The sequence below is a fragment of the Chionomys nivalis genome, chromosome 5, assembly GCF_950005125.1.
Source record: "Chionomys nivalis chromosome 5, mChiNiv1.1, whole genome shotgun sequence".
NCBI classification, from domain to species: domain Eukaryota; kingdom Metazoa; phylum Chordata; class Mammalia; order Rodentia; family Cricetidae; genus Chionomys; species Chionomys nivalis.
In genome coordinates, this window is record NC_080090.1 from 29,282,205 (window position 1) to 29,310,203 (window position 27,999).

At 41.1% G+C, this 27,999-nt stretch overlaps 1 protein-coding gene and 1 long non-coding RNA gene across 3 annotated transcripts in view; one reads left to right on the forward strand and one right to left on the reverse strand.

Moving 5' to 3' along the window:
- LOC130874665 (uncharacterized) lies at nucleotides 1-27,994 on the forward strand. 2 transcript variants are annotated; one of them, XR_009057147.1, is made up of 3 exons: nucleotides 1-66; nucleotides 20,592-20,800; nucleotides 27,055-27,994. It is a non-coding gene; the product is annotated as an uncharacterized LOC130874665 (long non-coding RNA). The 2 variants fall into 2 exon arrangements; XR_009057148.1 differs by lacking the exon at nucleotides 1-66 and adding an exon at nucleotides 6,498-6,559.
- The window catches only part of Dnah12 (dynein axonemal heavy chain 12), a 161,927-nt gene that overhangs the window by 6,128 nt on the left and 127,800 nt on the right, over nucleotides 1-27,999 (reverse strand). The window contains exons 58-69 of the mRNA XM_057770077.1: nucleotides 26,544-26,716; nucleotides 24,726-24,866; nucleotides 21,349-21,507; nucleotides 16,536-16,680; nucleotides 14,167-14,317; nucleotides 13,602-13,855; nucleotides 13,237-13,377; nucleotides 8,973-9,110; nucleotides 6,374-6,607; nucleotides 5,246-5,434; nucleotides 3,745-3,848; nucleotides 1,290-1,494 (exon numbers count right to left, since the gene is read on the reverse strand). Coding sequence (XP_057626060.1) covers nucleotides 1,290-1,494; nucleotides 3,745-3,848; nucleotides 5,246-5,434; nucleotides 6,374-6,607; nucleotides 8,973-9,110; nucleotides 13,237-13,377; nucleotides 13,602-13,855; nucleotides 14,167-14,317; nucleotides 16,536-16,680; nucleotides 21,349-21,507; nucleotides 24,726-24,866; nucleotides 26,544-26,716 — 2,034 coding nt within the window. The remainder of the gene's footprint in view (nucleotides 1-1,289; nucleotides 1,495-3,744; nucleotides 3,849-5,245; nucleotides 5,435-6,373; nucleotides 6,608-8,972; nucleotides 9,111-13,236; nucleotides 13,378-13,601; nucleotides 13,856-14,166; nucleotides 14,318-16,535; nucleotides 16,681-21,348; nucleotides 21,508-24,725; nucleotides 24,867-26,543; nucleotides 26,717-27,999) is intronic.

Sequence of the window (27,999 nt, forward strand, 5' to 3'; positions counted from 1 at the left end):
GGAGACGGATGAAGTCTGAGAATTTATAGAGACTGGATCACGCTTTTGGTCTGAGCACTGGTAGAGGTAAGAACTCTCTAGGGTTGGCGTTTCTGTTTCTCTGATCTTGCAGCATTAACCCCTATATCTGACTCCGGGCTTTTATTCTGAATACCAATTAGGGTTCGTGCTACACTGATCATGCATAGTTTGGAGCAGATTTATCACCTTGCATAATTCTTCAGTAGTGCACCAAAGTGAAACCAGACCTCCTAGTGTCCGACTCAAGATCCCTTTCGACCTGGAGCCAGGGTGTATTTTCAAGTGTGCCTTTACTTTTAGGACGTCTTCACTCTTAGCCGGACTGCAAGGTGGTCCTGTCTGTGCTGAGTGAGCGCCTGCTTTCTTTTCTGCTTCTGAGGGGGTTTTATTGCCCTTCTTCCACTCTGCCTGCACGCTCAGCTCGAGCCTTTCTGGGGACAGAATTCTGCGGAGTCCTTGAGGGGGGCACGTGAATAACGTCCGGCCAATCACACGCCCAATCATGGTGGCCAGAGACACAGCGTAAGCCAAAGATGCAGAAACACTGGCTGAAGCTCTTGCTACAAGTTCTACCCTGCTCTCAAAGTACCCCCGCAATTTTCCTCACACTCTACCTTCCTGTAAAAGTAAACTCTCAGACGAGAAAGCAGAGGATTGAGGAAGAAACCAGTTTCTTGTCTTTTACTTTCCTGAGCTCTGAACATCTTTGTGTACATATATGCGCATGCGCGGCCTGGGAAGGGAGAGTCAAAGAACTTCTCCCATTTTTTCCTTTTGAGATAAGATAGGAAAAAAGCTCTGATTTTTAAGACGAAGGACAAATGTCAAGTCAGAGCCTTGAGCTTTTTGTGACTTCTGAATGTTAGAATCACAGGACAACATTAAACAGTCGTGTTTGGGAATCTCAAACTTAAAACTTTCATAAATATAAATGTCACTTGAGTTTGACTAAAGTAAAATTTCCATTTTCTATTCAGTACTTCAAAACATGCATTTTATATATGCATTTTATATATTCATACATTTTGGTCGGATAAACCAGGAAACAACTAATCGCCTTCCAGTCATCCTAGGGACCTTAAAATGACCTAACTGATTACTAATATCTCTCTATTCAACAATGACAACTATGTATTGTGCTATGTGGTAATTTCTGACAATATTTGAATGAATATTTTATTTGAATAATACATATTTTAAGCATAAAATTATCTATTATGCATCCACCATTTATCAATCTATCTACTCCCCCCCCTTCAATATTTTACCTTTAAAAAATTCAGCCGGGCTAGGAAATCTGTAATGTAACTTCCAAGGGGCTTCAGACTTGGGTAAGACCTTTCCGCCCATATTTCTGGAACCTTCCCAATAAGCAAGCTGCTTGAAAGGGCTTCCAAGGCAGAGTCCATTACAACCACACCTTTGATCGCCTTCTTAAGGTCCCGCAGAGTGTTACGTATCGTTCTGATCAAACTGCAGTGAAAGAAACTGTGTCATCCAAATACACTTGGCAGTAAATACCCTCGTGTCATTGGCCAGGAAAGACAGCTGGAAGCAGTCACAGTCCTACGGGAGTGTTTCCTGAAGCATGGCTGTGCCCACTTGCTAGGTAGTGTGTGAGGTAGCTGCAGGTGCCATTTGAATGAACATTTTTCATTTTAGCCATCACTTACTTTTTCTTTTTTGAGACAGGGTTTTATTATGTAGCTCTGGATGACCCAGAATTAGCTATGTAGACCAGACTGGCCTTAAACTCACAGAGATCCCCCTGCCTCTGCTTCCTCAGTGCTGGATTAAAGGTGTACACCACCACAAGTGGCATACTATTTTGAAATGTAGAATAAACCAGTAGCATATCAATTTATTATTATTTGATATTGATATCAAATAATATCAAATACTTTTCTGGCTATTATTGCTGAGGACCTAGATAACTTTAAAAATTATATGCTGATAAATATAATTGTGTATTTATGGAATAAAGGTGCTATTATAATTTTTAATATCATTGGAAAATCATGCCAACTTCATTAACACATCATTTTAAATATTTCATATTTTATGTCATAGAACATTGGATATTTACACTTTTATGATATTAAAATAAAATGTACAAAATTATTATCTGTATTATGCATGTTGTGTGACTGTTTTGACAAACCAAGCTTTTTCCTTCTGTCTAGCTGAGACTTTGTACACCTTTACTGCCGTCTCCCAGGCTCTGATAACTACAGTTGCACCCTTTGTCATAGAAGATTACTTGTTGTGCACAAACACAAAAAGATTTAGTACTCGTCTTTCTAGGTCTGGCTTATTTCACTTAGCAAATGTTCTTTGGTCCCATCCCTGCTGTCCTGAATGCCACAAAGGCCTTCCTCTGGAGGGGGAGATCCTGTTCACCGTATGGTAGGACACGTTCCCTTTATGTTTTCATGGGTACAGTTTATTCTGTAACATTGTTATTGTGAGCAGCAGTGTAGTAAACATAGGAATACAGACATCTTTTTGACATATTGATTGAAAATCTTTGGTAAATACTCAAAAATGATACTTCTGGGTCATATGATATTTTTTTTGAGGCCCCTCCATGCTCACATGATGGATACACACATATGTATATATAATCATAGTATTTGTATAAGAACTACTGAATTATGGTTGGAGATGTGACTCAGTTGTAGTACATCTTCCTAGCACATATGAGGCTCTAGGTTTCAGTCTTTAGTACCACAAAATAAAGAGGCAAGCAAATAAACAAACTACACCCCTCAAAAATCCAGAGTTAAATAGAGCAACATGGTATTTTAATATAATTTACTTTAATATATCAACAAGACCAGAAAACAAAACAAACATAAATATTACAGAAAACTCATAACAAAACAATTTTCTCTTTCTTGATCTACTATTGAATTACAAAAAGCTCATAAAAGTCAGAGCAAATAATTTGTTTATCATGGAATACCTAGCCAACTTCAGTAAGAAAAGGGAGTCAGACATAGTGGTGCACTCCTATAATTCCACAGCATCTGCAGAAGTGGAGGCTGCAGGTTTAGTGGTTCAAGGCCAGCTTGAGTTACGTAGCAAATAAGAGGCCAGCTTAGGCTATACTTTGTCTCAAAACCAACCAACATATAAACAAGGGCAAGTCTGAGGTTACTCATGGTTAACCTGGGCTACAGAACTTAAACATAAAGAGAGGAAGCACATAGTACCAGCAGAAATTGGGAGAAAGGGCATGTAGGCTCACTCTGTCTTTAATTTAAAATTTAAAATTCTGTGTATGTTTAGGTATTGGCGTACGGCTATGAGCAAATAAGAGCAGTTGCCAGAGGAGGCCATGGAGCTGGAGTTCCAGGAGGTTGTGAGCTGCCTGCTCAGGCTCCCAGGAACTGAATTCAGGTCCACTGGGAAAGCAGCAAGTGCTCATAGCCACTGAGTCGTCTCTCCAGCCCCATCTTTACTTTGTGAAGAGAACAGTAATGGAACAGATGAGAAGTTATTTGATTAATGACTATTTCTATTCAATAAGAGTAGATCTCCTTTTTATCATCATTTTTACATTATAAAAGATTCTCTCCTGGGGCAAACGGCTACTTCGCTACTTAAAGAAAAAATAAAATTGGACATTGGGATAATGTCTTAAGATTTTTAATTCAGTACCAGTCAACCACGTTTCCAGCTTTGGCCAGTTGCCCCCTGAGGTCCCGGGGATGTACTTACTTGTTGAAGCGCTCCATCTCCTGCACTAGCACGGTGTTCATGCTCTCTTCATACCTCACAGGGTAGCGCTGCAGCGCCGCTTCAATGTCAAAGTCGTTCGGGAGCTGCGAGAACAGACGTTGAAAACCACGAGTTACTCTCAGGAGAGACAATAAGTTTCATTTGCTCTAAGATCAGTAACAGTTAACATATAGATAATCATTATTTTTGCTTTACAGATTGGACATTATAGTTCTGAAAATCGGTGTAGTTTCTTTTTGCTAATTGAGTCTTGTTTTCCATGAATAACATGTGTTTACAATTTCATAACTGTTTTATGTTCATGTATAATCAAGTATCACTCTCCGATGAAATAGTTAATCTCATAAATGTAGAAATGTTCTAGAGCACAGGGAGAGGGAAAGCCACTTAGAATGTGAGTCCTATGCGATATTCACAGACACTGAGGTGAGGAGATGGGGAGGTGAGGAGATGGGGAGGTCTTTGGAATGCTCAAAGTCCTCAGACACTGGAGTTCATACCCCTGAAGTGGTCAGCGAGTTTCCCAATTAGGGAATGCTTGCACTGAGAGTTAACCTTCTCTTTCTGTACCAAGAATCTAAGTGGCATCACTCCAGTGACCCTTGACTCAGCGCTCCCCCAAATACATCTCAAATATTCTTCCAGGTCCCTCCTAGGAATCTTATTGGAGACAGCATTCATGAAGCCAACAGTCTTTCCCCACAGAGGTAAACTATAGAAGCAGGTTTGAAGGGAGGCATACTGCAAAATCAGCAGCTTGGTGGCCAAGACTGTTGGCCTCTATTATGGTGGCCTAGAGTGCCACTTCCCTCCCTGCTGTAATGACCAGAGCCGGGATTACGTGGGAATCCCGTAGTGGAATAGGGGCCGGATTCTGCCATGTCAGGGTGCCTGTCATCGAAGTCTGTGCATCTTTACAGTAGTTACACTGGGAAGAGAACTATAAAAATTGCTGTTGGGGATTGCAATCTATTTGAATTTTCCTTAGTCGCTGGACAAAGGTGGCAACAGAGTACCATACCACTTCAGCCAGCATCAGTGCGCTGGGCTATCTGCTGGGCTATCCCGTGGAAAGGGAATTGATAGCTGCAGGCTGAGCACTGATATCCCCTCCTAAGGTACAGATAAAACACCATGTTCACCTTGAACCAGCAAGTTCAGAACATTCCATTTTTAAAAAAGTCTTTTAAACTTTTTATTTAGAAATAAAAATAAATCATGTGTGCATTAGCTCACCCACAACTATAGTTACTAAGAAGTTGGCTACATAGGAGGCATTTTACAAACCACTTCATGTTAACGTTCTCCTTACTGTCCTCAAACCTTTCACTGCTGAAGCTACTCTCCACCTAGCAGACTGGAAACAAACATCCAAGGAGTAAAGCTTGTTGATAACAGTCAGAGTCCAGCTTCATGGAGCTTCCAGTGCACTTGAAATTTCTATCGCAGCACGAGCAGCACATTTTAAACTAAGTATTACCTGCTCCAGGATGTCTTCAGTGATTTCTAACAGGATCTGGTCGGTACTTCCTGAGGAGCCTGTCTGTTTGGAGCCTCCCTGGGTGAGGAGCAAGGACTCAAACAGGACTTTGGTTTGTTGAAGATCTTTGGAGATGTCAACATTTTCATGTAATCCGAATATCTCAGGTTCTTGAGTAAATGGGAGTTTCTATTGGAAAACAGATTAAGCGTGCATCATATGTTCACTGGGGGTCAGGATATGCCACTCCCAAACACACCACCTTTGCATAGCCATTATTTTAAGCTAAAGGCCCAAGATAGGCCCTAATATGCCTAACCGTGGGGTGTTTGTGTTGTGCCAAGAAGAGGTGAGTTCTTACTAGATGTACTGGGGTGAACCTGCAGATTTCACTTAGATAACTGTATCTTCCATTAGCTTCCCACATGTGTTTCTTAAGCACTTTCTCACAATTTATTGCCCCTTAAGGCCCAAGGCTTTTCCTCTGTGTTATCACTGTATTTAAATGGCCTTATAAACCCCAAAGTAAATTGTTTCTTTTGGTTTTCAGTCCTCTCACCGAAGCTCCTGTATACATGAAATATTAACATGAGCACAAATGATTTGCTATTTCTTTCATGAGCTGTGAGTACCACAAGGGCAGAGGAAAGTGTGTTTTTTCCTTCCCTACTACAAAGCGTTAATTCATAAGACAGATGTGCAAACAACAAAGGTTTAAGAATCAACTCAACATCAACTACCCCGAGCGTCAGATTTTCTGATGTCCAGAATTACCTGAACAAAATGAGTCTGAAAGTTTATTAGAATCTTGCTTGTCTAAACTTGTTTATTAGAGGGTATAACTCATCATTCAATTAAAACTCTCTCTCTCTCTCTCTCTCTCTCTCACACACACACACACACATACACACACGCGCACACATTCTCTCTCACACACACACACGTGCACACACACTCTCACACACACTCATACTTTCTCACACACACACACTTTTTCTCTCTCTCTCACACACACTTTCTCACCTCTCTCTCTCTCTCTCTCTCTCTCTCTCTCTCTCTCTCTCTCTCTCTCTCTCTCTCTCTCTCTCTCTCTCTCTCTCTCGTCTTACCCCATTTCAGACCATTTACCTTAATGAATTCAATGTAGTCCTCGTAAGTGCCTTTGGGAGGTGCAAAATAGTTCCCGCTGGGAGAGAACTTGTAGTGTGGGTTCTCGATGAGCTGCGGGCTGTAGAAGTCGGCCAGCATGGTCAGCAGGAGGCGCCTGTCCCAGTCGTCCGTGACTCTCCCTCCGTAGTTGCACTCCCCAGTCAGGTAAGTGATGGCCTCGAATGGGATCGTGTCATATTCATTTATAAACAGCTGAGGCAAAGATGGAAGTGAAAAACAACTTTAAACTCTTTTACTTCATTTCTATTTTAAAATGGTACTCTCTTTTTTCTCTCTGCCTGTGTAGAAAGGGGGTGGAAAGAATTGCTACCATAGTGCTACTGAATGTTTGGTGGTCAGTATCTTATTTTAAATTACTTTGTCTCCGTTCTTCATTTTTTTTTGTTATGAACATACTGATATTTATTTACTCTTACTCTATAGTCCAAGCAGGCTGCTTTCCCAAGTGCTGGAACGACAAGGGTGAGCCACCATGCCCGACTCATATGTTGACTACTGTGTCTGTATTTCAAGGGTGTGACTATGGAGCCCAGATCAGGATACCGAGTGTCCTTCTCTACTACCTTTTGGCTTTGCTGCCTTGAAACAGTAAAGTAAACAGTGAACTGGAAACTTGCTTTCTTTTGGCTAGGCTAATTGGCCAGTAAGCTCTGGGGCTTAGCCTGTCTCGGACTCCCAATGCTGGGGTTATGGGACATACACATAGGAAGGTGCTAGTGACTCTGAGTCAGAGGCTCAGACAGATGAAGTGCTCTTTCCCAGTGGGCCATCCTCCCACACTCAGAATGCCATTTTCTTGGAAAAAAAATTAAAAATCACGTGTGGTCATGTGCATGTGTGTGTATGTATGTAGTATGAGCTCATGGGAGTACAGGCGCCCCCAAAGCCAGATTGACATTGGATCTCCTGAAGCTGAAGTTACAGGTGGCTGTGAACTCCCAGCGTGGGTGCAGGAACAGAACTCAGGTCCTCCGCAAGAGTAGCGTGTGCTGTTAACCACTGAACCATCTCTCCAGTCTTCATGATGCTTTTTTTAAATGAGAAAAATATTTAATTTAAATAAGTGACATGGAAATTGCTAAAGCTTTTAAAAATGAATGCTAATAAGCCTTCTTGGTAACTGGGGTCCATTTTTATCTGCGAGGGGACTCAGCAATGCCTGGAGATCAGTAAATCATAATTGTGGTGGGTGTGAGGTGCTGTTGGCACTTCTTGGGTAAAGGTATGGGATGCTCTTCATGCACAGAATAGCTGCCCATAGTTCCAGAGACCAACAAGGCCAATGCTGAGATCCTGTGCCTGTCCTAGAGCACCTTTCACGATGAGATAAAAACAAAGTAATTTTAAGTCTTAGTGCTGGATCCTTGTTCACGTGGTGACATGGTTTCAATACAGAAGTTTCCTTATCATAGCAATAACAGTAAAGCTATGGTTTGCATGGCTTTCCCACTGTCTTATACGTCTGCCATTAAACCTGCAGAACATGAAACAGGAAAGTGTGAAGAGATGAGAAGACTTAAGTTTATTTCTTTCGCTTCTAGATCCTATGCTTTGCCCAGCATACAGAGGAAGTGTGCGCGCTGCAATGATATGTTACTTGCTGAGACAGTTTTGTCTGTCTCTGAATTACAGAAGAAATGGTGCATGGTTAGGAAAATATTTTTTAAGTTTTCCAGAGCCAAAGTAAGGGCTCAGTCTTTTTTGAGACTTTCATGTTTTCAAGAGGAAGAGAATTGTCAAGAGATCTGAGAGGGACTGAGGAAGAGGCAGTGTTATCCTTTGAGGAAATGAGTTATGTGCTGGATGAAAAGTTTCCCCTCCTTCTCTTTGGAGGAGGATACATGTATGTTAAACTGGGTCCCCCCAAACTGGAGGAGACCCCTAGGGAACTGAATGTTAAATTGGTATCATTGGCGGGAAATGGAGACAACTCTCTCGCTGTTGTTTAATCACTTAGCTGCCAGTTTCTGCTGCGGCCTTGGAGAGAGGTAGCCTGCCCCTGTGACCAGGTGAGGATGGCCCCCACTAGGTGAAAGACGGAGCTAGCTGATGTCTATGAATTTCTGGGAAGGTTGAGGTCATGAGACTGCCACCTGAGGCCCGGCAGATATCGAGTTCTCAGTTGCTCATAGGTTGTATGGCAAATGTTTGAAGCAAAATATTCTCTGTATCTACTACTAGTTTCAAAGCCAATGCTCAAATCAAAGTCATTTAACATTTAATTCATAAACACCCATTTCTGCAGCTATAAGGATTTTCAAATGAAAGACTTATTTGTGTTTAAGGTTTCTGATTCATTATTTTTAAAAGACTTGATAAGATACTAATAATTTATTTTAATTATTTTTTTCTCCTTCAGTGCTGGGGTCCAAACTTGGGCCTCGTGTATACTGGGCAAGTACCTACAACTGAGCTACATCTCCAACCAAGCATCAATAATTTCTATAAAAACAATCTGTAATTTTTATTGTAAAGCCTGGCATAAATACCATTAAATGTGGCCTAGGGACTGTTAAACAGTACTCCTTCACAAATGCTCATTCTGTTCTCATTTTACCTGCAGTTGCCGGATACTGATGCGTAGGTCTGACTCGTTAAATCCATATGGAATATTCCAACCCAGAGGACCGAATTTTTTTCTCTCTTGAACAAGGGCATGAAAAAAGCAAACTCCGAAAAGCAACTTCTCCCACACCTTTAATGCAAAAATTGCACAAAAGGAAAATCTAATTAGATTTTCTTCAGTAGAAGAGCAGACGCTCTTTCATTACAGAGTTCTGTGATCAGATGCCGCTGCCGACTTTGATTTTAAAAAGGCATGTATCATACTTTCTACAAAAGCATTCATGTTGTGCTTAGCTCAAATATTCAAAGCTAAGCAAACCATGATATTAAATGTTACTAAAATACAAATTATCACTATTTTATTAACGTGTTGGTTAATGATACTTGCCATTCATAGCTCTCTCTAATCTCAGCACTCAGTATTATCTTGTAGATTTCTGGGCATGTGCTTGAGACTATAATTGCAAAAGAATGACTAAACAAGAGAATATGAATAAATCCCAACATACAATTCTCAACTTTATCACTTTTCATTTGGGAACACCAATAAAAGCATTCTTCGTTGACCACTCCCTGACGTCTTCCGGTGTCTAATACGGATGCTCACCCATCTCTTTAGTCTCCCAAAGTAGATTTCAAATATATTGAAGGCATGTATTTCAAATTAGAACACCTACATAGCTCTAAGTCAATCCTTCCTGTGATAAAGTGGTATAGATTGTTTTTGTCCCTCCTTCCCTTCCTATTTGTTTTGAAATCTTGTTCTGCTGCCTAGGCTAGTCTCCTGGGCTCAAGCGATCTTCCTGCCCAAGAGTCTGGAGTGGCTAGGACTAAGTCACACTTCCCAGTTTCTTTATCATTAAGATGCGGACCAGGCATGGTGGTATAAGTGTATAGCCTCAGCTGCTCAAGCAGGAGGATTGCTGTCCAGGAGTTTGAGGTTACTCTGGGAAACATAACACAATTCATCTCAGGACTGAAGCAGAACAACAACAACAAAAACAATCACAACCCAGCCGATCCAGAAATGTAAGCACACTGTACCTTAATGAATAGACTCCTTTACTGAAATATACATAAGTCAAAGTAGATATTCATATGCCAGGTAATGGTATAGTGAAATAAACAGTCAGGGAGAGAAGAATCTTTTGAGAAAAAATACTTGTTACATAACTATGTTTCTTCCTCCAGATACTTACATAGTAGGTCTCTGCCACTACCACTCTGCCTTCTCTCCCATGACATCTTCCAGTGTCTAATATGGAAGTCACATGGGTCTCCTGTATCAGTGCTCTGGAGGACCTCTCCAGGTTTCTCACAGTAGGCTGAAGGCATACTAATAACATAGCTAGCTAGACAGAGACAGAGGATCTCCCATTGCATCAATTTTCCAAGCAAATGACATAGTTTCATTCTTATTTTTGGTGGAATAAAAAAACTCTTCTATGTGTATATGCCACATTTTTTTTTTTAAAATAATTCAGCCATTGGCAGATACTCAAGTGAATTCTATAGGCTATCTGTTGTGACTAGGGCTTCAGCAAGCATAGCTGCATGGATGCCCTGTGTTGTGTTGCCTTAGAATCCCTTGGCTGTTGTGCTGGCTAGTCTAACGTCAACTCGACACAAGCTAAAGTCATTGGAGGGGATGGAGCCTCAGTTGAGAAAATGCCCCCATAAGATCAGGATGTAGGCATGCCCGCAGGGAATCTTCTTAATTAGTGATTGATAGGGAATGGATCATCCCAGTATGGGTGACACCACTCCTGGCGGGTGCTCTTGGGTTCTAAAAGAAAGCAGGCTGAACAGACCCTAAGAAGCAAGCCAGCACCCCTCCATTGGCTCTGCATCATCCCCTGCCTCCAGGTTCCTGCCCTGTTTGGATTCCTGTTCTGCCTTCCTTCCATGATGGACTATAATGTGGAAGTGTGAGCCAAATAAACCCTTTTTTCCCCACTTACTTTCCGTCATGGTGTTTCAACGTAGCAACAGTAACCTGAATGAAGAGCTATCCAAAGGTGGTGCATCTGGGTCACACGGTAGCTCTAGCTTTAGTTGTTTGAGGAATCTTCATACTAACTCTGCATGGGCTGAACCAACTTGCATTCCATAAGCAGTATGTAAAAGGGTCTCCTTTGTCTACATCCTCGCCAGTACTCTTGTCTTTTAGATAAAGGGGGTGGGATGAGATAAAATTTCTATGTGTCTTTAATTTGCATCCCCGGTGGTTAAGATGCTGGAAAGTTCTCCATGTGTTAACTGGCCATGCGTACTACATCTTCTGGTAGCTGTCTGTGTGCTTCCATAGCTCATTCATTGCCTGGTTTATTTTTAAAGGTCATTGCATATATCCATTGTCATGGCATGTCATACACGAGGGCATCTTCAAACAAGTGTATATTGTACACTGAGTACATTTCCTCCATACTTCTATATCTTTTCTTTCCCATTATCCTCCCTAGATAGTTTTGCTTCTACTTTCATGTCACACACATACATGATTTATTATGCAAAACGGAGAAAAACATTTAAATAAGAAAAAATATTTTTGACTTGGCCACTTAATATATTTATATCCCCTGCATCCATTTTCCTGCAAATGATACAACTTCATTCTTCGTTATGACTGAAGAAGTCCATTGTGTCTGTATAGCAAAGCTCCACATCCTGGCTACCGGGAGTAGTGCTGCAGAAGAGATGTGTGCAGGGGTCTCTGTGATGTGTTCACTTGGGGTCTTCTGAATAAAGACCCATGTGTATCGCATGGAAGATCTATTATTAGTTTTTAAAAAAGATTTAAATGTTTTTATTTTATGTATAAAGTATGTGTCTGATTCCCCGAGTGTGTACCATGTGCATGCACTGCCCATGGAGGCCAGAAAAGAGCTTTGGATCCCCTGGAGTTGGTGTTACAGATGGTTGTGAGACACCCTAGGTGGGTGGCTGAGGAGTCTTTAAAGCCTCTTGTTTGTTTTCTTAATGTCTGCCATTCTAACTTAGGAAACAGGAATCTTTTCTTTACTTTAAAAATATATATAATCTATTTTTATTTTACGTGTATTGGTGTTTTGAACGCATGTATCTCTGTGTGAGGGTGTCAGACCCCCTGGAATAGGAGTTACAGTTAGTTGTGAGCCACCATGTGGATGCTGGGACTCAAACCCAGGTCCTCTGGAAGATCAGCAGTGCTCTTAACTGCTGAGCCATCTCTCCAGCCCTGAGGAACTCTTAATGTAATTTTAATTTGTATTTCTCTGATAGCTAGTGAGGTTGAACATTTTTCATATTTTACTGAACATTTTATTTCATCCTTTGCGACGACTGTTCATCTCATCCCCTTTTCCTGACTGAGTTGACTAATTTCTTGCTGAGTTTTGAAAGTTCTTTGTATGTTCTAGATGTTCATTTTCTGTCAGATATAGAGCTGGATATATATTCTCCAACTCTCTAGGCTGACTCTGCAATCGATTAACTGTTTCCTTTGCTATGCATCAAGTTTTTAGTTTCATGATGTCTCATTTGTCGATTTCTGGCATTATTTCCTGAGTTACTGGAGTCCTATTTAGAAAATTCTTGCCTGTGTCCATATCTTACAGTGTTTTTCTCTATCTTTTTTTCCTCCAAAATTCTCAGAGTTTCAGGTCTTGGTTCATTTGGAGTTGATTTTTTGCAGGGTGAGAGGTGGGATCTAGTTTCACTCTATATGTGGGCATCAGTTTCCCCAGCAACACTCGTTTCATTTTGTAGCCCAGGCTAGCCTAGAACTGCTTATGTCATCCAGGCTGGCCTCAGATTTGTAGCAATCATCCTGCATTAGCCTCCTGAGTACTGATGTGGCGAGCATGAACCATGAGCCTGACTGTGAAAGAGTTTCAGTTATGCGATGGAAAACAAAGTATTTGAAACCATTATTGCTAGAACACAAGTTCTTCAAAGGTGTATTTCTCTGTGTCTGTGTTTTCTTTGCTTTATATCTAGTACTTTGGAATGTGCTCAGCACACCTATTTATTGAAAGAATGGTTAAGTTATATAATATAAAACACACTTGGGCTTTAGTTTATAGACTAAACTACATCCACTCAAAACTATTTCAGTGTTCACTGTGCCTTAAGCAGAAGGACAAATCATATAGAAACAATTCATGCTACATTAGAAAATATACCCAGTTTAAAAACATGCTAAATAAAAACATTATATTAGCATGTTTAATTGACTATAAGAATACAACTGGAGAGTACTGGAAGCTGGACATTACCGGTTCTTTGCCCAGGCATCCCTTGAAAAACTGAGGATCGGAAATTGGATCAGAGAGATATGACTGGAGGAGATTTAGCCGAAGACCCGTGGGAGGTTCATTAGTCATTTTTACTCCGTTCTGTAGAATTGTTACTGGGAACTAAGACAAAACAAATGAAGTATTATGAAAGATGACCGTCTTGAGCCCTAAAATTGCAAACATCACTGGATTAAAAATGAATAGAGGAGCAAAATATTTCAAAATTTCTGAGAGTTTTAAAACTTAAGCAGAATATTTCAAAATCTCTAATAGTTTAAAACCTAATTGAGAAGTATAGCACAAGAGCTAAGTAAGCGCACTGGACTCTATCACAGGAAACTTACCTTTGGGGACGGATAGCTTGTGAGCCAAAGCCTAAAAGTTGAATTGCAGATTTCAGTTGAAAAATCTTCACATATTTTTTCCAGTGTGGGCATCCAGGAAACAGCAAGGTGACAGTTTTGTAGACAAACCCAAGTTCCTTCTTCTATCGCAGCTGTAATCATTTTTGCTGCGACTGGTCCTTGTCCTTGTCCCAGTGAAATAGCTTGGAACTTATTTCCGGACATAGATTTATCATTTGCAAACTTCAGCAGACCTACAAGGGCAGAAATAAAAGACACCATTTCTGCCCTATTCTAGTTTATAGTTCCTGTGCATATGTGCTTTATCATGGAAAATCCTAGTTATCTTCCCTAAGCACCAGATTTGTTAACAGATTTACAATCCTATAATAAATGCATACTGAACAAAATGTTTTAAATTATAAATTAAAAGTGTACAATATATGCTGGACACACAGTGCATTTATAAAAATATATATACATTTACATATATGTATGTGTATACATATACATTCAGGCAAAACATACACTGAAATAAATTGTGTGTTGCAGTACATATACTTACTGGCCATAGGATCTGCTCCTGGAGACAGCACAAAAATCAAGGGAATGGTGCAGTTCGAATCCAAGTAACTCTTTGTCAGATCAAATGGTGGTGGTTCTACAAATTTTTTCCCTAGTTTGTCGGTTACATAATTTGTTATAGCTGGGGTTATCTGGGAATAGAGAAGATACAGTCTTTTGAGAAAGTTTTATTGCATACCACAGATTTACTGGAAAACAAACAAAAAACAAGAGCATTGCTGTGGTCTGCAGGGATCATGCAGTGAGAATGCAGCCGGCCAGGGAGAAGGCTGACCCACCAGAACGAATGTGTTCTGATGAAGGCAAACCAAGTTTGCAGGGCGCTGGGCCCACCACCTTTTGCATATTGACTGGTTCTCACAGTGGGTCTCTGGTGAAGCCATAAGCACTCTCCCTTGCTGCAAGTTTCAGCAGAGTATGGACAAGGGGGAACAACTCTTTCCCACGTACTGGCGTACTGGGTCATTCCCCCAACCCCACTCTGTGACCTCCAGTGGGAAACTCAGTCACGCAGTCAATAACCCTGGTTCCCACAGTCTAATCTCTGCTTCATTCCCTGAGATACATTAGAAGCTGGAGATGTGATAGCTCGGTGGTTGGGAGCAGGGGTGGGGTGTGACAGCTCGGTGGTTAGGAGCAGGGGTTGAGTGTGACAGCTTGGTGATTAGGAGCAGGGGAGGGGTGTGACAGCTCGGTGGTTGATAGCACTTTTTGTTTGGCAGAGGACCTGGGCTTGGTCCCCCGGACCCACATGGCAGCTCATGGTTGTTTGTAACATCAGTCTAAGTGATCCAATTCCCTCTTCTGACCTCCATGGGCACTTGGCATCACATAGTATACATACTTACATACATAATGCAGACAAAACGTTCACACTCATAGAATAAATAACTCTTGAAAGGAAGGAAGCAAACATAAGCAAATATATTAGGCTACCTTGCCATTTGTCTTTGGGCTGTTGGGAGTGAAATTAACTTCTTAGCAGCTGTACTTTTTTGTGTCTTTATTATAGTGTGTTATTTTATATTCTTATAACCATTATAAGAAACATATAAATTATAACCATACTTAGATCTAATATATTGCTTCTCATGCCGCCATATAAATAAACAAAAGATGTCTTTTTAAGGCCATGAAAGCCAAATATTTGGTCAAATAGTAGTCTACACTTTGTTGCTGAGACTAATATTTGGATCAGTGGACTAAGTAAAGCTGATTTCCCTCTATAAAGCAATGTGGGTCGGTCTCATCCAATCAGCAGAACAAGTTACAGGACAAAAGGGCAGGGGGAAGATGTCTTCTCAGACTGCCTTTGGATCTGAGCAGCAATCTCAGTATTTCTCTGGGTCTCAGGTCTGTCTCCCAGGCTCCCTGTAGACTTACCAGCTTCACCATCTCATGACCCACTTCCTTAAATTCAATCAGACTAGAACGTCCCACATGGCACGCTTTAATTCAGTTTAGTTCAACCCACTTTGTAGAAACTGACTGACCTTATAATATCTACCCGTGCAGTGCTTTGAGTCCTGAAGATACACAGCAAAACAAGATACGGATTTCCAACATCAAGAGTTCCCTCGTCTATCCAGGAGACCCTAACAAATCAGCAAGTACTGTGTGTTCTAGGGATGAGCTCAGTGGTGTGTACAGTAAGTTCAGCCTTCAGAGCATGGATGGTAAACAGTACCCACAAGGGGTGGGACTAACTCCATTGCCACCGAGATTCAATCGCGAGGCACAGATAGGTGTTCCCACATGCAAAGCAAAGCAAGACTCTTACCAGGTCAGTTCAGCAGAGGTTCTCATCTTCACGAGGAAACTACCCTTAGTTTACTATAGTTTTCTTAGCTTCATAAATGTATACAACTTTGAAACTTTTTGACATAGACATACATAGCTTACATAGACATTGCACAATATTCAAAAACATTTCCCTTTCTGGCCCAACTCTACATGATTTTTTTCTACATTTAAATTACATTTAAATTTTTATGATTTTTATTGAGGATTTTTGAAGCTAGGTCTCACTCCGTAGCCCAGGCTAGCCTGAAGCTCCTAGCAGTCCTCTTACCACATTTTCTATGAGCAAGACCCAGAGAAATGGAGGAATTTCCCCACTTCTTCTTCATACTCTGGCTAAAATTGTAAGTAAATTCATTTCCTTTAGCTTATTGTTGTTTATAGGTTTTCATTACCAGTCAAGGAGCAAAGCTCGGATCTGGCTACACAGTATTGGCTGGTTAAGAGGCCGCCATGGACTACGGTGTCATCATGCATCACTAGGCTGTTATCTTTAAGACTGGCATGCCGCAAACTGCAGTTTATCTGAATCTCAGACTTGTCTTTTACCTTATCAGGCCTTAAACACCGAAGAATTATTATTTTCTGCAATTCATTCAGCGTCTTGTCCATTGGTTCTGGAAATTTCACATTGTGCGGCTCTTTGCTGTCATAGATCTCCCGCCACTCATCTGTGTGCTCACAGAAATGCTCCCTAGTGGAAAAACCATTGTTTTATTGAGAAATATTTTAAGAGATAATCGAGCAAGGGAAGAAATAAGACAGTAAGGGGACCATGTTAAAATCACTAGACTACAGGAGTTACTCTTTTGTTATTGTTTGGTTTTTTTCACGACAGGGTTTCTCTGTGTAGCCCTGGCTGTCCTGGAACTCACTCTGTAGACCAGGCTGGCCTTGAATCTCTGCCTGCCTCTGCCTCCCGAATGCTGGGATTCAGGAGTTGTTCTTGAGGGGAGGCAGGGAATGCATTCTATGTAGGAATAGGTAAATAAACACTTCTGGCAGAGGAGGAGAAGATGTGAGAGAAGAAGCCAGAACCCCTGATTCAGGCGGTGCAGTTCTAGGGAGAGTGATGGCATGGTTCTCCACAGCCTGCAGGGCTCTGGCTTCAGCAACCTCACCCAGCTGTGATCTCCTCTCTGACAGATGTAGCACGGTGTCATCTCAGTCCTGAAAAGAAAGGCCACTTTTCCTTGCTCCCTGGACATAGAAATTGTAACAGCTTCATAAAGGAGAGCATCAGGTAAAAAGAATTGGAGAGTGATATGAAGAAAAATAAAAAAAGCCAGAAGTGGGTTTTTTTCCAGTGTCATCAAATGACTGCCAAAAAAGAAATGTCATCATGGTCTGAAACATTTGGGGCTGATGCCCTCCACCCACTTTGGGTCTGGATGCTTTTGTGCCCACTTGGGGTCGGGAGAAAGTAGCTGAGACAATGCCCATGGCTCAGTGTTCCCTGCCTGGGTAGGCGGAATGGAGTCTGCTAGGAGTGCACAGGCAGGAGAGCGTGGTGGATTCCCGCCGCTATACACAGAGATACTTCCAGGCTGTGCAGTGTGCTGCATGGCAGATTTAGTCATTACTCAGATAAAAGGGGTTTATGTGCTGCATGCTCCTTCTCAGAGTTAAAGTGCTGAGTGTGGCTCCTACCTGGTGGTCCCAGAGTTGGCGGTAATGGTACCTCCGCCAAAGGCAGAGAGTGGCAGAGCCAGCATCCAGAGCCGCTGCAACCAAGCTGCTTACCATTTAAAAAGTGCTCCTGGTCAGAAAATGATTACAGATACGCAATAAAGACAGATTTGGATAAAAAAAAAGACCTCTAAATGGCTCAAAGTGTTGGATAAATATATGTAGTCTTGGGAGAGAGAGAAAAAAAGAATATAGACAGTTATAAAAGAAAGTAAATGGCTATAAAAAGTCTTTAAAGAGTCAGAGTACAGACAGTCATAGATAAAAGGAGTAAAGAAAAATAAGCCACGTAAAGATGGAATATACACAGAGAGTCTGGATTATGTATATTATTGTGTTGAATTTTTTGACTGTGAAAGAGCTAAGTACAGAGAGACATTTTATTGTACAATTTTGTTTTATATATATATTTCTGCTCTTGATTAATGTATTGTGTTTGTGCAGCTCATTTAAAAATGTAATGTATAATTAAGAAATATAGGTCAATAGAGATAATCATCTATAATAGTCAAGCTTGTAGTCATGTTAGTTAGGTTTTCTAGATATATAGATATATTTTAGTTAGATAGATAATCTTTAAACCTTTCAAAGACCTATGGAATATGGCATTTAAAATGTTTTAAGAACTTAGGACTTTTTATAACAGTGAGACACATCTGCTCCTGGCAGCACCAATCTACTTCAAGAGAATGATGGGCATCAAAGAGGCTGGCTCCTCATGGAGTTTGTTAGCAATTTGAACAAGAAACTGTTCTTGTCTGGACTGCTTGATGTTATGCTGTATGAACTGGACATGCAGGACCGACAGAAAAATGACTGCTGAACTTGCCTAATAGTGAGACAGTCCTTCAGAGTTCCTGCTTCATGAAAGAGTCTGCCAGATATTCTGCAGGGCACAGAAGAAAGTGACTGACAAACTGCCAATATAGGTGGTACTGTCTTTCAAATTTCCTGCTTCATGGAAAAGTCTGCTGGATACTATGGGTCTGTAGGCTGAAAATGGATGCCCCAGTGTTACAGAAGAACTTTGGGTGACTGTCTAGGCAGCAAGATGTCTCTGTCAATTCTAGTGTTTTGGAAGTTGCTTACAATGTACTTCTTGTTTATTTTTATAGTATATATACTATATATATTATAAGTATTATATATTATATATAGGTACTATTTCTTTCTGGAGTCTTTGATGGAGTTGAAGAATAGATATAGTTTTTCTTAGGTATGATAAAAGTTAGATATAAATATTGTAATTATAATTCTTGCTTGATAACTGTTTTGTCATATGTAGTTAAAGTTAAAATCTTCTTCTTCTTTTTTTTTTTTTTTTAGACAGAAAAGGGGAGTCCCATCTGTATGCTATGTATTGCCACTGGTTAATAAAGAAGCTGCTTTCAGCCAATGGCTTAACAGAATATAGCCAGGCTGGAAAAGATATAGAGTAGGTGGAGTCAGAGAGATGCCATGTAGCTGCCCAAAGGAAACAGATGCCCAGAAACTTGTAAACCACGAGCCTCGTGGTAAAATATAAAATAATAAAAATAGGTTAATTTGCCAGGTGGTGGTGGTGCACACCTTTAATCCCAGCACTTGGGAGGCAGAGGCAGGTGGATCTCTGGGAGTTCGAGGCCAGCCTGGTCTACAAGAGCTAGTTCTGGGACGGGCACCAAAGCTACAGAGAAACCCTGTCTCGAAAAACCAAAAAAAAAAAAAAAAAAAAAAAAAAAAAAAAAGTTAATTTACGGTATAAGAGCTAGCTAGCAATATGCTTAAGGTATTGGCCAAGCAGTGTTTTAAATAACATAGTATCTGTATAATTATTTCAGGTCTGGACAGTTGGGAATGAACAAGCAGACTCTAGCATCAGGGGGAGAAGGGAGGGTGGAAGGGAAAGAGGAGGGAGAATGGGGCAGGAGAGAACTCCAGGGAAAGGGATAGTCGAGATGGAGGAAGGATAGAGATGAGAGCAAGGAAAGAGATATTTTGATTGAGCCATTATGGGTCTGACAAGAAACCTGGCACTGGAGAGATTCCCAGGAATGTACAAGGATGACCCCAGATAAGACCCTAAGCAATGAGGGGGGCCCGAACTGGCCTTGTCTTGTAGTCAGATTGATGACTATCTTAAATATCACCATAGAGCCTTCATCAGCAACTGATGGAAACAGAGGCAGAGACCTGCAGCTGAGCACTGGGCTGAGCTCCCAAAGTTCAGCTGAGGAGTGGGAGGAGTGAGAATATGAGCAAGGAAGTGAAAACTATGATGGGGTCACCAATTGAAACTGCTTACCTGAGCTGATGGGAGCTCACTGACTCCAGCCGGACAGGGAAGGAACCAGCATACATCTAAACTGGTCCCTCTCTATGTGGGTGATGATTGTATGGCTGGGGCAGACTGTGGGGCCACTGGCAGTGGTGCCAGGATTTATCCCTACTACTTAGACTGACTTTTTGGAACCTATTCTCTTAGGATGGATACCTTGCTCAGCCTGGAGGTAGTGGTGAGGGCCTTGGACCTTCCGCAGGGTAATGTGCCTTGCCCTCTCCGGGGAGTGGATGGGGTGGAATGGAGAGGTAGTTGGAGGAAGTGGGAGGAGGGAAGGGAGTGGGAGCTGAATTAGTGTGTAAAATGGGGGATAATGGTTTGTTTTCTTTTTTTTAAAAAAATAAAAGAAAAAATATATAAAGACTTCTTTGGGTCCCCTTGCAGGACTGGAGCAATGATCGAGAAGATGCACCCTTGCCAGTGACAAGAGCAGGAGACAGAAATCGGTCAGGTAGTTTAGGACAGAGACCTTGGTTCCTGTACTTGGCCAGCAGCTGGAAATATCTGTGTTCTGTTCAGGCCAGAGGCTAGAAACGTCAGAAAAAGCAGGGCAGGCTTGATTCCTACGTTTGCTTTTTACCTTGTTTCTCTCCTAGATGGACACTCTTGCCTGGAAACTGTTTGTGAGGGTACCACTGAAACTGAGAGGCATCTTGGGTAAACTGACTGGACTGGACTGTTCTCCTCTCCACGTCTCACCCCAGCTTCTGCATAAGCCTGACAAAACCCTCCTAGGCTGGACACTCAATAGCAACTCGATCCCTGGAATCTGTTTCTGCTGTCCAGGAGCTCTGCCTTCCTCATAGTAAGTTTTATATTAGGATCTATTCTAACATGTCTAAAGCTCACCCTTCTGGGGTTCTGAAATTTCGTTTTTCAAGTTTACAAGACAAGAACCTGGAGCCATGGACTCAGTGGAAGTTGTGTGTGTTTCTGAGCGTATACACCCTAACTCCTGGGTGAAAGCCCACCTGAGGCCAGGATCCTCTGTCACACTCAGAGACCCATCTTTTGACCTTTTCTCGGTGTTACTAGGGTGATTAATTACACACATTTCTTGCTCTAAGCCTTCCTCTGTAGGCCTAAACCTCATGCCAGTACACTAAATATGGGCTTGAAGGGATGATTGGACCCCTGAGTTTCTCTTCCCAGCGTTGGCCACTGTCACTTGTTTCTTTCAGTGGTCTATCCGGATAGATGACAGAGCTGCAGGAGACCTTGCTTCTGTCCTATGTGAAGTGGCACATTATGTGAAGAGCCTGTCTTTCTACTAATCAATAAACTAGAAAGAATCATGGAAAAAATTTAAATTACAAATTTAGTAACGTTAAGTAATCAAATGTACACAATTACCTGAGTCCTTGGAAGACGGAAAGTTCACTTGCTCTACAAATTTCCTCCCAGCTTTTATCCTGTAGCCATTCTGGAGCAGGATTTTTTTCGGCACTCTTAAGACTCACTCCTCCAGTTAAAAGAAACATCAGTTCCTGGTATTCAATCTCTTTCTTGGCCCTGTGTTCCCAAACAATTGTAAACTGTTGTAAACGGTTGATATTAAAATGGGATTATAGCAGCTTCTGTGTCCAAGCCTGGATGGAGCAGCTCAGACTGTGCTTAGCCTCACAGCTAATGAGGCAACAGCTGTCGTGGGAACTCAATACACCGCGCAGAATGTAGCCACTAAGAGACAGACAAGGTGGCTTATGGTTGTTCCGCTGTCTTCCCAGTGACATTCCCCAGATGCAGAGCAGAGGTGGTAAAAACTAAAGCCTGGCAGTGTGGTTCAGACAGGAGGCAGAGTTGGAGGGCTTGAGAGTGGACCCGTCACGCACTGCTGATAGTGGCTGTAGCTCTGCTGCTTAGGGACCTCTGCTCAGGTAAAGCTGAATCTTTACCTATGCTACAGAAAAGAATGTCAGTGTGGAGCAAAGTTAACACACTTCCAAAGCAGAGATAAGGAAGAATAAAAAGGCACAGAAAACTAAGGGGACTGGGCAGGGGAAGGGAGTGTGCTGGCAGCCTGTCAGAAAGGAGTCTGGGAATCTCACACAAGTCTGCTTAGTCTTTGAGTACAGTAGAAACATCTTAACTTCCTCTGTGACCCTTGTGACCTAGGATTTTACTGCATCAGTTGTAATCCCACCTAAGGCACACTAGGAACTATGTTCTCATTTACTGAAAACAAAACCCTCTGAGATATAACTTCAGAATGCAACAAAACCAGTATATCTGGCTACTGTAAAGATACAAAATTGCAACTCTCTTGGGAAGCCCATAGCCACAGCCATGAACGCCTTATTGCTTTCCTTACTGGCCCACTTTCTATTAACTCCCGTGTTTAAAAGCTATGTTCAAGGCATCTTCTAGCAAACTCCAACTCTGCTTCTCTGATGTTCAAGGCATCTTCTAGCAAACTCAGCTCTGATGCTGGCCCATCCTGAAACTGTTTTCTGCAGTGAAGCCAAGGATCAATGACCCAGCTTTCCCTCACCGAGGTCCTTGACTACTCAGTCTGCTGGTGCTAGGAGGGGCGATGGCTCTGCCCCACCACTGCTGACAGAAATAAGAGATTGTACGCACTTTAATTCAGGTGGCAGGGGGACAGAGAGAACACGTTTACTTAACGGAAAATAATAGCACACACCTCCTGTACACGGCACATTTCTAGAGAGACGGGTGCTTAAGTATCTCTAGTGGATACAATAGTTCTGTGTTTTGAAAGGATACTGTTAAAAGCATATAATTTATGACAAGGACTAAAGATTAAGCAATATATAATTGAAGTACAAAAATATAAGCTAACTTGTTTTATTTTTTAAATCTCTCTCTCTCTCTCTGGGTGTGTGTGTGAGTGTGTGTGTGTGAGTGTGTGTGTGCGTACTCACTGCATTCATATATGTGAGTATAGGCACATTTGCCATAACACATGTGTAGCTGTCTGAGGATGACCTGGGGTGTTGCTCTTTGCTGTTCAACCTGTTTGAGATAGGCTCTGTTTGTTGCTTTTTATGCCAGGCTAACTGGCCCACAAGCTCCAAGGGTGTCCTCCTGTCTCCACCTCCCACCCCACCCGAGAGCTTTGGGGTTACGGATGCTTCCATGTCACCTCTCCGTGGTTACCAGAAATTCAGGTTTAGGTCCCCACTCTGGCACAGCGACCCACCTCCCGAGTCACATTAATTTTTCTTATGTTAAATCAATTTCTTTTGTAAATGAAATTTTGAGGTGGTTTTATGAATTCACTGTGCTCAAAGGGCACACACATCCTGATCTCAAGTAAACATAATTTTTTTTCTTTCCATCCTTGTTTGAGATGGCTTTAGGAAAATGAACAATATACAAGGCAGACCTATAGAATAACACCTGACTTTAATGAGTGGATAGCTATATAGATAAAAGGTAAAGTTTGACATCTATTTTAGATTAAACCCACAGATCTGTTACATCTGGCTTAGATCTAAATGTAAAAGGAAAATAATGAAATTTAAAGATAATTATGAATTTCTTTATATCAGTGGAGTTTTCACTAAGCACAGGTCATAAACCAGACAATATTAAAATTAAGAATTTGTGTTAATTAAGAGAATGAAAAGGCATTCTAGATAGTGAGTGACAGTCACACACTGTTGGTGGGTTTGGATTTACATATATAAAGAACTCATATAAGTCAGTTAGAAAACAACAAAAATCCAATAGGAAAAATGGAAAGTGATAAAGATTTCTTTTTTAAAAAAATTTTTTATGGTTTATTTAACTTTATTTTATGTGCATTGGTGTGAAGGTGTCAAATCCCCTGGAACTGGATTTTCAGACAGTTGTGAGCTGCCATGTGGGTGCTGGGAATTGAACCTGGGTCCTCAGGAAGAGCAGCCAGTGCTCTTAACTACTGAGCCATCTCTCCAGCCCCGTGATAAAGATTTCTAAAGTTCCTGTGTGTGTGTGCGCGCGCACACACACACACACACACACACACACACACAAAGCTTGACATCATTAATCATCACAGAGATATAAGTTGAAACCACAAAGGAATAGTGCTTATCACATACTGAGACATATTTGGAAATGACAATAAATGACCATACTTATAAACCAGCACTTGGGGGACTGAGGCAAGAAGATTATGATTTCAAAGCCACCATCTGGCCATTGAGGACCCTGATGCAAAGAGAACAATACAGGAACTTGACTGCTCAAGGGATACAAACCAGGACAGGCAAATAATTTACATATTTCTTTCTAGATTTCTTCCAAACTAAAGTGTGTGCACTAGAGCACCAAGATCTTCATAAGCAATGCTTGCGGCATTGTTATTTAGATGACACCGAGGGACAAAAGCAGACAGAATGCCTACTTTTGGATACTGTTTATATAAAAACAAAACTAAACTACAAGATTGGAGAATAGAAGAGCAGTCACCCTTAGGGGGTGGACAGGGGTGAAGCTCACAACGGTTCAGGGATGATAAGACCATTCTATTTCCAAGTTTACCTTTGTAAGAGCTGACTTAACTCTGTGTCATATTTTATGAACATTTATGTGATATATAAACATTAAGTATTAAAAATAAACACCAGAATATCAATATTATTGTGGAAACTATTGTTATGAGGGAAATACTGAATTAAACCAAGCAAGGCATTATCCTATTCTCTACGAAGTCATTTTGTAGATTATATTGCAAGGCAAGCTTTTAAAGTAAATAAAATATGAAAATACAAGTCACGTACAGAAGAAGATTGGCACATAATAAAAAGGAGAAGAGTAGCTTGTCCTTCTCAAACAGCGATCGGCAAATGTTGCAGTATAAGTTGTATGTGAAGTGGTCATTCAAATATCGCAGGCGCTTTTCCAAAATTTTGGATTTGTTACTAAAATGTTAAAAAAGAAAAAATATGTTATCAAATCAAAATAGGAAAAATAAGTGACCTGAGTTAACTTATAACAAAATGGTTTAAATTTATTGAAGTACTCATCACTAGAAACATTTGAAATTACTCATAGACAAATGTAAAGCTTTTCAAATCTGAGTATTTGCTAAGAGTCCTAATTCCTCCATATCATAACTGAAACATACGTCAGTTCTTCATCTTGACATTCCTCCATCATGAGCACTGTATAAATTCACATTCTAAGCCACAACTGGGAAATTTTAGGGATTTTGATTATTCAGGAGACATTGTTCTACCAAGAGCTCACATAGAAGAAATCCCTTACGGTACACGTGTGAGCTCAAGTCCCATGTTTATTCTGCTCAGTGAGTGTAGAACTTACCAAATACAAGATGCTGTTCTCAACACTCTGAAAACATCTCACTTAATTCCCAAAGCAGCCAAAAGAGACAAATACAATTATTATTCCTGTAGTAAGGGTAACTTACTTACCTATAGTCTTGTAGCTGGTGTGAGGTAAAGCGGAGATTGGAAGACTCTAAAACCTGTATATTGTGACAGCTAAACTTGGTTGTCAACCTGATGGATTTAGGACCTTGTTGTAAAGTAACCTCTGGGAATGTCTGGGAGGTTGTTATACACCCCCCCCCCCCCACTGGTTAACTAAAATGGGTGGTACCATCCCTTGGGCTAGAGAAGGATTACATCTGTCAAGGATTCCTTTAGACTATGTTAATTGAAATAAGTTGTACCTCCTATGGGCTAGAGGAGGAAGAGAACTGAGCGCCTGTGTGACTAAGCCCCTCACACCCTTCTGCAGGCCTTCCAAGCTCAATGGACCTGCAACTGTGAGCTAAAATAAACCTCTCTTTCCTTAGGTTGCTTATTTCAGGTATTTTGTCCTACAACAAGGAAAGTAACTAATGCATTTCTGAATCAATTAAAGTGAAAATACCTAGCGAATAAATAGAAATGTGTTATAGCCTTTTAGACACCTCAAAGCTGGAGCATGAGACATTAAGATTGTCAGCTAAAAGAAATCCTGAAGCCAGGTGGTGGTGGCATATGCCTTTAGTCCTAGCACTTGGAAGGCAGAAACAGGCAGATCTCTGAGTTCGAGGCCAGCCTGGTCTATAAAGTGAGCTCCAGAATAGCCAGGGATAAACAGAGAAACCCTATCCTGGAAAAACAAAACAAAAGGAAGAAAAAAATGAAGGAAGGAAGGAAGGAAGGAAGGAAGGAAGGAAGGAAGCAAGGAAGCAAGGAAGCAAGGAAGCAAGGAAGCAAGGAAGGAAGGAAACCTGAACATCATTGGAACACTTAAAAGACAGAAAGAAGAGCCAGGTGTGGTGCCACATGCTTTAGTCTCAGCACTCAGGGAACTGGAACAGAACAATTGCCAGAAGTTTGAAGCCAGCCTGAGCTAATAGCAAGTACTAGGTCAGTCAGGGCTACATAGTGAGACCATTTCTATATGTTTAAATCTTAGGAACACGAAACAACATTTTAAGTCTTTCTCTTTCACTTCCTCACACTTAGTATTCTACAATGAAAATACTAAAGAAGTAAATGGAAACAATTAGATTTTTTTTTTAATGGAAAGGATGGTGAAAAATCCAACCTAGGGAGAATGGCTGAAACTAGAAATCTGCTTACCTGTCATGAATAGAGTTGATATAGAGGTTCACAAACCAGATGAGAGAGTATTGGTACATGGGATCGATGTTAGCCAGGTCTGCAATGCTAAAGAATAACACTGATGAATGTTTGGCGATGGGTCTATAGCCTTCCCGGGACTCTGCTATTTTGAGTTCTGTTTTTTCTGCAACCTGGTAGAAGAGAAAAATCAAGATGAATGAATAGGGAGTGTCTTAATCATTTATTTTTCATATAATGAATTTTATATATATTTGAAAGTACTTTAACCCAATAACAAATTACATGAACTCAAGAATATACTTTAAGTACATTGTACAAGAGAGGAGTTTCTTCCTAAAAGAAAGGAAAGGGAAAAATCACAGAGGAGGAAGAGGAAGGGGAAAAGGATGAGCTTTACACTAGAGATTAACAGTGCAATCGCCCACTAACCATGACTGCTCATCTGAAGAAAGTTAGTCCTCAATCTCCGCCCGCGTCTAACATTATCTATCCTCTTTTGTTTTAACAGGTCAGAGGAAGGAGGAGAGGGGAACAGAGAACAGCGTGCACATGTCCATGTCGAAGATACTACCATGGGTACTAACGCTCAGGACAAACTCTATCCAATAGTAGTTTCATATACGCTCACAACACTTTTCTCAATTAGTTTCTCACACACTTAACTTCTTTGCAGTTAAATAGTACCATAGATATCCAACCCAATCTGCTAGGTTGATAGTCACTCTATGGGAAAATGCTTAGAACACTGCCCCAACCCACCCTCCTTGGTTTGCTATGGTTTCCTATCCACCAGTTGATGGATGGGTTTGCATATGCAGCCTTGATTCTGTAGAATAATCCCTTTTGTCACTATACAGTCAGGTGACCCAAGAGAATTAGAACTTCAGTCAGGTGGTGACTGTCATAAGTGCTAGCAGATGGGGAAACTTTCTGTGTTGTTTTCTACATCTCAGATACATGTATACAGAAACGAAGACAGAAGTTTTGCAGAAGCAACTGATCTTTTGATAGTGTACAGAAGCATAGAAGGGCCACATAACCCCAGTAAGGGAAGAGACAGTGTGGAAATTCAGCGTTTCTGTTCATCCTTCAGCCCTTGATACATTTCATATCATAGGAAATAAAATATTCTAATGTAGATTTTTTATTTTAGCTAGTCTAAATGGAGTTCTATTCTTTGTCAAGTTTCCCCCAAATTGATAAAATATAATCACAAATGGCCTGAGAGTTCTGAACCTCAGTCTTGATTATAAGAAGAAAAACAAATTTAGTGGCAATTGAGAATTAACAGTATTTTGGGCGAAGAAGCGCCCACCACTATGGCCACCTTTCCTCCTCTCTTCCACCCCCAGTCTTGCTTTTGTCAGTGCCACCTTTGGGCAGGTGGTCCTGTGGTGCAGAAGAAATCAAACTGAGCAAGTCATGGAGGATAAGCCTTGCCTCCAGCTTCCTG